Source organism: Phyllobates terribilis, unplaced genomic scaffold, assembly GCF_046119375.1.
Source record: "Phyllobates terribilis strain yellow unplaced genomic scaffold, ASM4611937v1 Scaffold_11__3_contigs__length_659146591, whole genome shotgun sequence".
NCBI classification, from domain to species: domain Eukaryota; kingdom Metazoa; phylum Chordata; class Amphibia; order Anura; family Dendrobatidae; genus Phyllobates; species Phyllobates terribilis.
The window spans coordinates 151,289,686-151,303,612 of NW_027362771.1; the positions used below are offsets into that span (position 1 = coordinate 151,289,686).

At 41.8% G+C, this 13,927-nt stretch overlaps 1 protein-coding gene across 1 annotated transcript in view; it reads left to right on the forward strand.

The window, feature by feature from the left end:
• The window catches only part of USP44 (ubiquitin specific peptidase 44), a 34,190-nt gene extending 26,588 nt beyond the window's left edge, over positions 1 to 7,602 (forward strand). The window contains exons 4-6 of the mRNA XM_073650689.1: positions 4,100 to 4,208; positions 4,523 to 4,728; positions 7,028 to 7,602. Coding sequence (XP_073506790.1) covers positions 4,100 to 4,208; positions 4,523 to 4,728; positions 7,028 to 7,206 — 494 coding nt within the window. The 3' untranslated portion in view covers positions 7,207 to 7,602. The remainder of the gene's footprint in view (positions 1 to 4,099; positions 4,209 to 4,522; positions 4,729 to 7,027) is intronic.
• Positions 7,603 to 13,927: the final 6,325 nt, after the last annotated feature.

Below are 13,927 nucleotides of genomic sequence, written 5' to 3' on the forward strand. Positions count from 1 at the left end.
ATGGGAGGCTTCAGATTCGGCTGCTCCATTCAGCCCTGATTTCAACGCCATTCCTGGTATAAATGTGGAGGTGGAAGATTTTGGACCAATTCATTTTTTTAATTTGTTTTTTACAGACAGCTTGCTAGAGCATATTGTCGTGCAAACAAATTTATACGCGTCCCAATTCATAAGCCAGAATCTCCGATCTTACTATGCTAGGGCAAATTTATGGACACCAACTAATGTCCCGGAAATAAAAAATTTTTTAGGACTTACATTTGCCATGGGGCTTGTTAAAAAACCGAGCATTCGATCCTACTGGTCCAACCACCCTGTTCAAGCCACCCCTATGTTTTCAGTCATTCTGCCTAGGACCCGTTATGAAATGCTCATGCGGTTTTGGCATTTTAACGACAATAGTCAATGCCTGCCCAGAAATGCCCCAGAACATGAAAGGTTATATAAAATTAGACCCATCATTGAAAATTTGTCAGAAAAATTCTTAAGCCTCTACACCCCAACACAAAATATTTCTATAGACGAGTCCCTTGTAAAATTCAAAGGAAGACTGCACCTCAAGCAATTTATCCCATCTAAAAGGGCAAGGTTTGGAATAAAGCTCTATAAAATGTGCGAAAGTTCAACCGGATACACATCCGCTTTTCACATATATGAGGGGAAAGATAGCCAACTAAACCCACCAGGATGCCCTACTTATCTGGGGACATCTGGAAAAATTGTTTGGGAGCTGATAAGTCCATTTTTTCAAAAAGGCTACAATCTATATGTGGACAATTATTACACCAGCATACCCCTATTTAAAAGTCTGGTTGAACACAACATCGGGGCTTGTGGGACCATCCGTAAAAACCGTCAGGGGTTTCCACAACCATTGGTCAACCAAAAGTTTCAAAAGGGGCAGTCAGGGGCTGTACGCAATGGAGAGCTGCTTGCCCTGAAATATAGGGATAAGAGGGATATTTTTGTCCTCAGCTCGATCCACACAGATGCCACAAGGGCCACTGTAGAACTAGGATCCACCACTCCGAAGCAAAAACCTGTGTCAGTCATTGTCTACAACAAACACATGGGGGGTGTGGACCTTGCAGACCAGGTTCTACAGCCATACTAGGTATCAAGAAAGTCCTATACCTGGTATAAAAAGTTGGTTATTTATTTGTTTCAGGTGGCCACATACAATTCTTTTGTGTTGTACAAAAAAGCAGGAAATTCAGATCCTTTTCTTGATTATCAAGAAAAGGTAATTGAAAATCTTGTCTTTCAAAGTGTTAGCCCCGCTCATCCATTAGAATCTGAGGATGTGAAAAGACTCACTGAGCGACATTTTATTGCACTTATTCCAGCAACGGAAACAAGAAGGAACCCCCAGAAAAGATGTCGTGTATGTACTAAGAGAGGAATGAGGCGTGATACCCGCTACTATTGCCCACAATGCCCATCATTGCCAGCCTTATGCGTCACTGACTGCTTTAAAATCTACCACACAGAACCACGTTTTTAAACTGTAAAAATGTATCCCAATTTGTCATTCAAACATTTGGTTCATTTAGTGAATGACACATTCGAGTAGAGCTCACTTAATTTCCAGGGGGGGTTCTCCAGAATCTAAACCTTCCATTGCGTGCTTGTTTCTGGAAATCATCCATTGAGTTAAAATGGTCACTAAACCCATAGATGAATTCCCAGAGGGGTTTCATTTCCAAAATGGGGTCACTTCAGGGGGGATTCTTTAGCTCTGGTACTCTGAAAAGTGCCAGAACAGCATAATCCCCCCTGAAGTGACCCCATTATAGAAATGACACCTCTGTGGGAATTCATCTATGGGTTTAGTGACCATTTACCTATCTACTTATTTTCCCACCACTAGATTAATTTATACAGAGGAGTAGATTGTAAAATTCGGTCACTTGTTGTGGGTTTCCTCTGTTTAGGCACCTCAGGGGCTCTCCAAATGCAACATGGCGTCCGCTATCCATTCCAGTCAAATTTCCATTCCAAAAGTCAAATGGCGCTCCTTACCTTCCAAGCCATGCCGTGCGCCCAAACAGTGGCTTTGCACCACATATGGGGTATCAGCGTGCTCAGGAGAAATTGCACAACACATTTTGGGGTCCATTTTTTCTGGCTGCCCTTGTGAAAATTAAAAAATTTGAGGCTAAAGTAGCAGTTTTGTGTTAAAAATGTGTTTTTTTATTTTCACACTTCAACATTATAAAATTCTGTGAAGCCCCTGGGGGTTCAAGGTGCTCACCACACATCTAGATAAGTTCCTTGAGGGGTCTAGTTTCCAAAATGGGGTCACTTGTTGGGGGTTTCCTCTGTTTAGACACCTCTGGGGCTCTCCAAATGCAACATGGCGTCCGCTATCCATTCCAGTCAAATTTCCATTCCAAAAGTCAAATGGCGCTCCTTACCTTCCAAGCCATGCCGTGCACCCAAACAGTGGCTTTGCACCACATATGGGGTATCAGCGTGCTCAGGAGAAATTACACAACACATTTTGGGGTCCATTTTTTCTGGCTGCCCTTGTGAAAATTAAAAATTTGAGGTTAAAGTAGCAGTTTTGTGAAAAAAAGTTAAATGTTCATTGTTTTCTTCCACATTCCAAAAATTCCTGTGAAGCACCTGAAGGGTTAATAAACTTCTTGAATGTGGTTTTGAGCACCTTGAGGGGTGCAGTTTTTAGAATGGTGTCACTTTTGGGTATTTTCTGTCATAAAGGCTCCTCAAAGTCACTTCAAATAAGATGTGGTCCCTAAAAAAAAATGTTTTTGTAAATTTTGTTGTAAAAATGAGAAATCGCTGGTCAACTTTTAACCCTTATAGCTTCCTAACAAAAAAAAATTTTGGTTCCAAAATTGTGCTGATGTAAAGTAGACATGTGGGAAATGTTATTTATTAACTATTTTGTGTGACATATCTCTCTGATTTAAGGGCATGAAAATTCAAAGTTTGAAAATTGCAAAATTTTCGCCAAATTTCCGATTTTTTCACAATCAAACACAAGTGATATCAAAGAAATTTTACCACAATCATGAAGTACAATATGTCACAAAAAAACAGTCTCAGAATCAGGGGGATCCGTTGAAGCGTTCCAGAGTAATTACCTCATAAAGTGACAGTGGTCAGAATTGAAAAAATTGGCCCGGTCACGAAGGCAAAAACAGGCTCTGGCGCGAAGTGGTTAAATAAAAAAAGTGATTAATGTTTGGTATTTGTGTACTTGTACTGACCTGGATAATCATATTGCCAGGTCAGTTTTACTGTATAGTGAACATGGTAAATAAAAAAAAATAATAGTGACATTTTTTTTTTTTCAACGCACTTGGAATTTTTTTTACTGCTTTCCAGTGCATCACTTGATAAAATCAGTTGTGTTATTCAAAAGTACAACTCATCCCAAAAAACAAGCCTTCATACGACTATATTGACTGGAAAAAAAAAAGAAGTTATGGCTCTTGGAAGAAGGGGAGGAAAAAACTGAAAATGGCAGGAAGGGGTTAATATACAATTTGTGCTGCTACGAGTATAGCACAAAAAAAGGAATTTTGCTGTGTGATGAAGGAAGTTCATGCATTAGGCTTGTAAATAAATATTGAGCATTCCCAAGACATAATGTCATAATGTGACCCCAGAACTGGAATATTTATTGTGCGGCGAATCACTCTAGAATGGGTTATTCCAATTTTAAAATAAGCAGCAACTTTCCAATTTTCTTCTTGTAAAAATGATGCACTGTTTCCCTAATTATCCTTTAAATTTTTATTGTTTACATCTTATTGCATAGGTTACAGGCTGAACATGTGCAGTGCTTACAGGCTCTTTCCTGTAGAACTTGTAAGCACTGCTCTGAAGCAGGAGGCCGAGGAGCAGTGCACTACTGAAAAAGTTTGAGGCGAACCTTTTAATGCCATTTTACAGCTTTTGACCACTAACCGTCAAGAGGATTAGGGTTTATAGCTGTTTTCCTCACTAATGGGGGGAAAAAAGCCACAATTCTTTTCTCATTTTTTTGCTTGCCCAGTTCACATCGTGCAGAAATCAAGTGTTTCTTAGATAAAGAATGTAAAATGAACATATTTTTTGTAATTTGCAGCAAAACGCAGAAAATTTTCATCAAAACCAGTTGTCCTTACAGAAGCCCAGAAGCAACTGATGGTGTGTGGCCTACCTCAAGTTCTGAGACTGCATCTCAAGAGGTTCAGGTGAGGCACCAGATTGTGATATTGTCATATGTGTTAATGCCTTGGTCCTCAGCCAAGGGTCTGTTCTTATTTTATTCTTTATCCATACACCATTACGGAGTTGGATATGTTTATTAAAAATTGCCCAAAACAACCAATCACAGTGCAGCTTTCATTTTACCAGAGCAGTTTACGAAATGAAAGCAGAGCTCTGATTGGTTGTCTTGATAAATGAGACCCATTGTTTTTAGTTGTGCATATCCTAGCAACTGCTATGCGTGAAGAACACAAATTACATTTAGATTTTTTATTTATTTTTTTTCTTCCCCTCCTAGGTGGTCTGGTCGCAATCATCGGGAGAAAATTGGGGTGCATGTCCAGTTTGGTCAGATGCTAAACATGGAGCCATATTGCTGTAGAGAATCTACTACAAGCCTGAAACCAGATTCTTTTATCTATGATTTGTCTGCCGTAGTGATGCATCATGGGAAGGGATTTGGTTCTGGGCATTATACGGCCTTCTGCTACAACCCAGAAGGAGGTAATGAATGTGCTCTATATTTCGTGCAAGCTAATAATGTTCTGCCAGAGGTTGGCATATAGATCTCTGCAAGCCTCCTTCACTCACAACCCCATTGAGATGTGATTTCAAGTCTTCTTGAGGGAGAGCCATTATATATTTCTAACTTTAAGTCACGGTTTTTGAAAAGCAAGTGTGTCCACATTATGATCCCTCTCCGTTATTATACAGTAGCAAATCGGACATTGTTAAAATGATGCAGGCACTTTAGTTACAGTATCCTTGCTCATTAAAGACGACCTGTCAGAAGGTCAATACTGTCCAGTTTTATTCCCACTGCTTTTGAATATAGCTTTAAGTCTGCCAAACTCCCGAGTATTCCGTTTTTTCATAAATCCACCACAAGATTCCAGAGATATGGGTCTTTTTTTTTTTTTTTTTTTGTGCTTCTTTTTGTTTTCTACAAGGGGTCGTATCTACAGACCGCTTTGCATAATTACCCTGCAAGCCACACACCCTTGCAAAGATAAAAAAAAAAAAAATTGCAAGTAAAAATTCCCATATCTCTGGAATCGTATGGTGGATATATAAAATAACTGAATACTCAGGAATGTGGGAATAAAGTAAAAGAACAGTTGGCTTCTTGACCTGGTGGCAGGTCCTCTTTGATCTTTAACCTAGTTAGTCTCTGCTCATATTTTCTATTATCAGTTTTATAGTTCATTATGGACTGCATGATCTTACTGAGTTCAACACGGTAAATTTCTAATAGTCCAAATCGGTGGATATTTCCTAGGTCAAACCCTGGATTTAAGTGTGCATGAGCACTACAAAATATCCCGATTCTCTTACCAGTTAACCAACACAGAGTTTTGAAGTAAGAGGTCCCAGGCCATTAGGGTCAGGAATAGAATAGCATTTCTTTAGATTTATAGTAAATTTTACATGGACTTGGTTCACAATGCCCAGGGAGCTGGAAATTCTGTGGCAGTGCAAGATGGACCTATGTAGTATCAAGTGCTCCAGTGCTTTAAAGGGTTTGTCGAGCACCCATCATTAATTCCCTAACAGCTGCTACAGATTACCTGCTTCTTCTTCCAGGCTGGCATGCAGAAATGACAAGGTGTGACAAGTGACTGCTGCAGTTAATTACTTAGACCACTTTTGTCTGTGATTAGTCATCACATGTTCTATTGGCATGTTTTCAGTGGAGCCGTTTAGAGACCCATAAGAGAGCAAATTAGGCCACGTTCACACGTTCAGTATTTGATCAGTATTTTCTCTCAGTATTTATAAGCCAAAACCAGGAGTGGGTGATAAATACAGAAGTGATGACGTGTTTCTATTATACTTTTCCTCTGATTGTTCCACTCCTGGTTTTGGCTTACAAATACTGATGTGAAATACTGACCAAATACTGAACGTGTGAACATCGCCTTAGTGTCAGTATAGGAGGGGCAGAGAGTCTGTGAGTATAAATCCTTTTGTTATTTTAGACCGATCCATTGTATAATAAATCATGGGCTTGAACAACTTATTAAATGGCTAATGAAATTTAAATTCCATTACTGGACTCACTACCCCTAAGGGGTAAGTAAAGAAACACAGTAGTCTGATTGAGGCCTAAGATACAATGGGGGTGTCATAGCAGTTACCTGCAGCCACCATTAGGAGGACCTTACTGCGTATTTCTACATTTATTGTGTTTAATATTATCAATATATATCCATATACATTAGGTGGTATTTGTATATCTGTGATTCATCACTGATATAGGTGGATGGATTCTGACTAAAGCCCCCATCTCACATAGCGAGATCGCTGCTGTGTCATGGTTTTGGTGACGCAACAGCGACCTCACCAGCGATGTCGCTATGTGTGACACTTTGCAGCGATCAGGCCCCTGCTGTGAGGTCGCTGATCGCTGCAAAGTGTCCTGGACCATTTTTTGGTCATTGCCCTCCCGCTGGTCAGCACACATCGCTGTGTGTGACTAGCGGGAGCAGCGATCAGGCTGGTAACCATGATAAACATCGGGTTACTAGGGGCACACGCGCACCTTGTAACCCGCTGTTTATCATGGTTACGAGCCTGCTAAAGTGAGCGGTAACCTCCCGCTCACCGTAGCAGAGTGGTAACCATGGTAAACATCGGGTTACTAGGTGCGCGTGTGCCCCTAGTAACCTGATGTTTACCATGGTTACCAGCCTGCTCCTGCTTCAGCCAACACTTTTGGGTGTGTCTGTATATAAATATCTCCCCCCCCCCCCCCCCCCCCCTCGTATTGATGAATGTTGACAATGTTCTGTCTCTCCTTTAGGATTCTGGGTGCATTGTAATGACTCCAAGTTGCACACTTGCTCAGTTGAAGAGGTGTGCAAGGCCCAAGCTTATATTATCTTCTACACCCAGCGTGTAACTCCCGAGAATGGACAGTTGTCGAATAGGCTTCTGGGTCGTGGCACCCCACCTAGCAGTCCGCCGTCCACACCATGCTGAGATAAAGATCTATTGGAATCTGAACATAATGGCAGCTTACAATAAAAAGAGTGTTTTATCTTTCCCCGAGTAATGAATGTTGTTCCCCTGTCACTTGGGAGAAAAGCATTGCCCTGTGTGATGTGGGTCTGAACACAGTTGTATGACTTTTAATGTTTTTCCACAGGTTGCATATAATAAGTCAGCAAAGCATACCATACATGAAGGTGTCAGCACCGCAAACGTAAGAATGTGATATTTCTCCTGTACAATGTTTATACAGTCTTGTATGGTATTAAGAGCTCAAATAGAATAAAATGGTTTTAACATTTGTATATTAGCAATGTATAACTTTCTATAAAATCATTTTTTTACTGTTCTCATGTAAGTTTTATTATTCATACCTCAGACTGCATTTTTCACTTTGTGATTCATGAATGTTGTTTTCTGGTGTTAGAAAATCTTATTTCTCCTTTTCATTTTAATACATCATACCTTGTATTTTTACAATTCTTGTGCACCTGTCTGTTCTTGCCCACTGCAATCCAGTCTGGTTATTCATCAGTTTTTGAGCATTGCATCCAGTTGAAAAAAAACATTTTTGAATTTTTATTTCAGATCCTGATTTTCAGACCTTGCTATGGCTTTATGCACACTATCAGGTTACAAATCCTATAATTTGGTACCCATAGCTTGCTAATGGTTCTTGCTATACCCCAGTGATGCCTGTGATTTATGCCACAGCACATAGGTATTTGTAAAAATCATTCATACATATTAAGGATATAGTGCCAAGCCGTAGAACACGGGCTCCATAAGGCATCAGAGTTCACTAACTATCTGAATGCTTCAAGTACTTGTATATCTTTGCTTTTTGGCAATTCAGTAGCCAAGGATGTATGAGATATGTGCTGGCTACTAATAGCCATATCTCAGCTTGGATTGTGGCTACAGAGTCAACCTGCGATTCATTTTTAATCTATCACAACCCAGATCAAGATATCATTTGTTAAAGTGAGAGCTTTGACTGTCTTAGGCTGGATCACAATTCTGGTCCTATTTTTTTTATTTATTTTTTTTAAGCTAAGAAAATGAGCCCTAAGTTGCCCTCTGTAGCTGTGATTCATACTGAGATATGGCCCGCTAACCTGTCTCTACAAAGCCCCCAACCTCTCCCCGACTGTCAGTGGTGAAGCTGACAGGTTGCAGCAGAGGCAGAAGAGAGGAGATGTGAGATCTCCTGTCTCTCAAAAGAAAATACTGCTCAATCGTGTGCTGAATGCTAATAAGCCAGGGCTGAGGAGATCAAAGAGTTATGGTGGTGCTTATTGAAAGGAACAATACAATTCAGAAGAAATATATCAAAATACTACACTCAAACTATAAAAAAAATATTCATTAATTAGAAAATGCATATCCATGGAAAACGTTTAGAACAAGGTGTCATTCTTGGTAAAGGCCGTTTTGCGTTAAAATACACTTCGCCACTTGACCCTCTCCAGTCTATGTGTAATAGTAGGGACTCCATTCATCAAAGCGATTATGGCATAAATTGTTTTGAAAAGTTGAAAAATGTTAGCGCTAGTTTTGCCCGCCTTTGCCAAAATGTGCATTATAAAGTTTGAGGAGATATACAGGATCAGATTTATTATGGATTTAACAAGTTTGGATTTATTATGGATTTAACAAATTTAACAAGTTTTGATGTCCAATAAATCATTACCAGGAACGAATATAAGCATATTTAGTACATAGCAGTAATAGTATTAAAGGTATTGTAGAAGACCTATAGAATAGCTCCAAACATCTGTGGGTTCTGCCCATAAATGGACAAGCATACGAAATTAAGTTAAACAGTCATTGCTGCTTATCTATTTCCGTTTAGTGAGAGGTTGATAAAGGGCAGCTTCAAAGAGCACAAAGAAAGTGCAGCCTCAAAAGCCCTCTTCCCTTACTTCCCCCATCTTCACTACCACCCCAACAAACATTTTTGGGCTAAAAATAGAACCTCTGGCAAGAATAATTGATCCCAGTCCTTTTGGTTTTGTTCAGGGTCGACAAATGGTAGACAAGTCTTAGGGTTCATCTGTGATGGGGATTCCCATGCAGTCGTGTAGGAACTGAACTACTTGAGCCCAGTATTCCCTGGCAATCCAACACAAGTAAAAAAAAAAAAAATGTTCCCAGGCCCCTGTGACAATTGGGGCACTCATTTGGGAATTCAGGCTGTACTCTTTGCATTCCGTGGTGTAAAGCATACAGTGAGGAATGTTGTAATTGTGTGACTCTTCTAGTATAGTTAGGGGAAACATGTTTTAAGGGCTTCCAAGCTGAGCTCCCAGTGTTCATCGCTAATCAGTCTCCCACTTGCTTGTCAGGTCATCTAGTGGTTTCGTGTTTCCTGACAGCAAAAGGGCATGTACATAGGATATGAGCCCAGATCCTGGTGGATCCAGTAGCACCTGGGACAAGGGGAAGGCTCAGGACCAGTGGTGGACCTGGGATCAAGGTTTGAAGAGCATGTTGTAATTGTAGGTAGTGGAAAAGGTAATTGTTTGGAGGGTTTAGCTCTCCTTTTAGCTTCTTGAAGGGTGTAACGCCCCAGCCACGTGATCTGACTGGGGGAGAGCAATCCCACCCTTTCCCACATAGGATCCTATTCCATATTTGACAGTTTTAGTATGCCAAAGTGGGGTGTGGCTGTTATAAGGAGGGGGACCCAAGCAACCTCCGTTTTGCTGACCAGACCATAAGGGCCCGTCTGAGAACTGGGTATCAAGCAGGGACTCATGGGGGCCTCAGAGGAGCAAAGTAGCACATTTAGTAGATGTGACAGCTCGGGGTTGTAGAGATGGATAATTTTCACAAGTGCTCTCAATGATTCCTCCTCTCTAATGAAACAGATGAGAAAACAGGGCCACCGAGTAAAGTAGTGTGTGGTCTGGCAGGCAGTGCTGCACCTTCTTGCTTACAGACTTACCGCAGTATCAAACATCGGATCCTGGCCCTGCCAGATAAGAGGTCAAAATGGAGTTGTCTATCAATTGTATTAGTGTTTACAAATACTGGCGTCTGTAAGAGGATGTATAGCACCTTTAGTGTAACAATTAGTTTAATTATGCTAATGCAGGCCATAGCTGATAAGGGCAGCTTCTTCCATCCCTTTATCTTAGTCAGAATAAATTATAACAGAAGGATATTCAGGTCGTAATAGTTTCCAGAAACTCCAGATGGGGAAATGGGGTTACCCACTTTAGCGGCAGTGGGAGACCCATTTAGAGGTGGCCCTAAGTGAACCTGTCACCATCAACTAAAATTATCACCTTCAGTGCCTGCGCTGCATTCCATAAATGGTTATATAACCCCAAGTCCTCCTGTATACCACCCAAAAACCTTCTTGAAGTTCTCCCACGCTGTATGTTAATCCTGTCGGTCTGGTCTGATAGGCATAGTCTCTGAGCTCCCGCCGTCCTCCTGCCTCAATTAACGTGGATGACACCTCCTGCATTATCCACATTGCCCAGTGAAAGCTTGCGCCTGCGCAGAGAAGTCGCCCCTGCGCACTATGCTTTACCCTACTGCGGGCACAGCCAAAAACATACGTTTTTCCACACTTGTCTCCCACATTTTCACTGTTTTGAGTGGAGGGACATAAACAGGTGTCGAATGTTAAAGGCTGTAAATTTTCCAGCATAAACCCAGTTTGGTCTTCATGAATAATCTGCAGGCTACAAGACTGCAGTTGATTATATAACCTTTTAGCTAGAATTTGTACATCACATTGTTAAAATGAGAATGGTCTATATAATGCACAAGGGATGGGGCTTTTCCCAGGTTTGGGGATTGTAACTATTATTACCTCCCACATTGAGGCCTGTAGCAGGCCCCCCCTCAAGATTCTTTAAAGAGGGACTTTTGAACCAAAGTAAAGCAATGCATACACTGTGTATAAAACTCCCCAGGGGGAGCCTGTTGGAGCAAACAGGCTTATTATTTGGTAAATCTGCTATAACAGATTATATTTCTTGTTTAGTGATGGGTTGATGTCTTGCTTCCTGATTCAGGAAAGGGACAGGCACCCATGCCAAAAAAAATCTTCCATTTCGCCTTTCGATTTTACAATGGAAACTGCATAAAGGGACTGGTAAAAGTGGAACAACTCAAGAGTACCAGCTTAGGGTTCTGAACCATTCTGCCATCTCCATCCTTAATCACTGGGGGCCCTGAGGAGCCATTTGCCATGTAAACTAGCAGCTTGCCACATTTATCAAAATTTTCCTGCCTCATATGGAAAGCGCTATGTTGGGTATAGAGAGGGTATACTCAAGCATGGCTGCCTGCCTGCTTCATAGATTTATGTTCAGGGGTAGAATATTGGAGATATAGTTAAGTTCCTATCTCATTACTCGTTCATCATCTTTGTGTGTAGGCTCTTCTTAGATCCCCTACAGCAGTGGCTATTATCCACCTGGCATATGCTGTACAAGCATTCCAGAATTGCAACAACTCACCCTCCCCAACATTGTTTAAAAATAAGTTACATTCTCTCCACTAAGTAGAGCGACTCACAAAGAAGAGAGAACCATAATGGATTCATATGCCATAAGGGCTTTGCGAGAGGCGCAGTGCAGGAAAGGGACACAAGAAGTGGAGCATGGTCCGAGCAGGATAGACATTTACATGAAGTAACTCTCGCCAGTGCCAAACCCGATGCCAGGGCGAGATCAGTATGCAATAGGGAGTTAGCTGTAAGAGTTTAGCAGGAGTACCCCTGTGCAGCAGGGTTAAGGAAGTGCCATACATCTTTGAGCCCTAGGTCAGTGATCATACCCTGCAGGGAAGAGGGGGCATCCATGTCGATGGTGGGGCTTGACATCCATGTCCAGTCTATTTTTGTTCCAGACATAAAGTTCCCAGATCAACAGCAACGTGGTGTGCTGAAATATAAATGCTATAGCTTTGTGTACAATCTCAAGTTTAAAAGGAGGGTGAATGTATATTCCTAACAGACTAAAGGCCCCGTCACACTTAGCGACGCTGCAACAATCCCGACAACGATATGACCTGCCAGGGATCGTTGCTGCGTCGCTATGTGGTCACTGGTGAGCTGTCAAACAGGCAGGCTCACCAACGATCAGGGGAGCAGCGACATCGTGGAAATCTTTCCACGATGTCCTGCTCCTGGTTACCAGCCTGCTGCTGAAGCAGGAGCAGGCTGGTAACCATGGTAAACATCAGGTTACTAGGGGCACATGCACACCTAGTAACCCGTTGTTTATCATGGTTACCACTCTGCTACAGTGAGCGGGAGGTTTAGCAGGCTCATAACCATGATAAACATCGGGTTACTAGGGGCACATGCACACCTAGTAACCCGTTGTTTATCATGGTTACCACTCTGCTACAGTGAGCGGGAGGTTTAGCAGGCTCATAACCATGATAAACAACGGGTTTCTAGGTGCGCGTGTGCCCCTAGTAACCCGATGTTTATCATGGTTACCAGCCTGATCGCTGCTCCTGCTGGTCACACACAGCGATGTGTGCTGACTAGCGGGAGGGCAACGACCAAAAAATGGTCCAGGACACTTTGCAGCGATCTCACAGCAGGGGCCTGATCGCTGCAAAGTGTCACACATAGCGACATCGCTGGTGAGGTCGCTGTGGCGTCACCAAAACCATGACACAGCAGCGATCTCGCTATCTGAGACGGGGGCTTAAGAAGAGATGTAAATATTATGCAGTGTACAAATTTGTATCTGCACTTTGACTATTTCAAGGTCATGTAGTCAATTTAATTGACTAACAAGGATTGAACCCCCCTCCCACACCCAACCCAAGCATAAGTAGGAAAAACTGATATGCCCACCCCACCTACGGCTTCTCAAGAACTAGTATTTTGGAACAGATTAAATGGGTCGCCTGCAGGCACATGATATCAGTGTTTTATTCAGAGGTATCTTAATATTAAGCTCCTGTTAATCTCATCTCCAAATCCCTGCACATTCCACAATAGGAAAGTGACAGATTTACCTCTGCACCAGGGTGCTCTGATATGTCAGCCATGGGAATAAATAAGTGGAGCTCACATCAGGATAACAGTCCTGCCGGGTTTGGCCCCCCTATCTGCATGTGAGTGAAGTAGTAAATCAACCACCAATGACATCAAAACATCCCTATCCCCAACCCAGCCCATCTAACTCCCTGAGTACAGTGAGATTCGCTTTCCAAATTAACAGACTTTAAAATTCCAAACAAATCTAAAAAAAAGTAATATGTCTAGAACAGAAGTTTTCCTCTAAAGTCCACCTGTCTTAAAACATATAAAACGTTAAACATTGTAACACAGTTATACATATCATGCTTATTATATTACGGGATATTGTGCCTGTCAAGATATTATTGAATGGTGTCCGTATGAGAGACCAGAAGGGTCCTCAAATAAAGTAGTTGCAAATGGAGGCCAGGTCAGTGGCGATGGGAGGCTCTGCCCGTTCACCTAGTCGCCAACCATTCATGAATGTCTTAAGGATTGTCAAAGAACAGCAATCGGCATCTGTCATGACTTTCAGATGAGAGGGGTAAACCATCGCAAATTTGACATTGAGCTCTTTGAGACGCTTTTCCCCAGGTGTGTTGACCCCAAATAGAATCCCGGGACATACAGAGGAGAATGCGTCCGTGTCTATAGTTGAATTTGCAATAAAGGTACAGGGTTGTACCCCTGGTGTTTGGTAGGAATGTG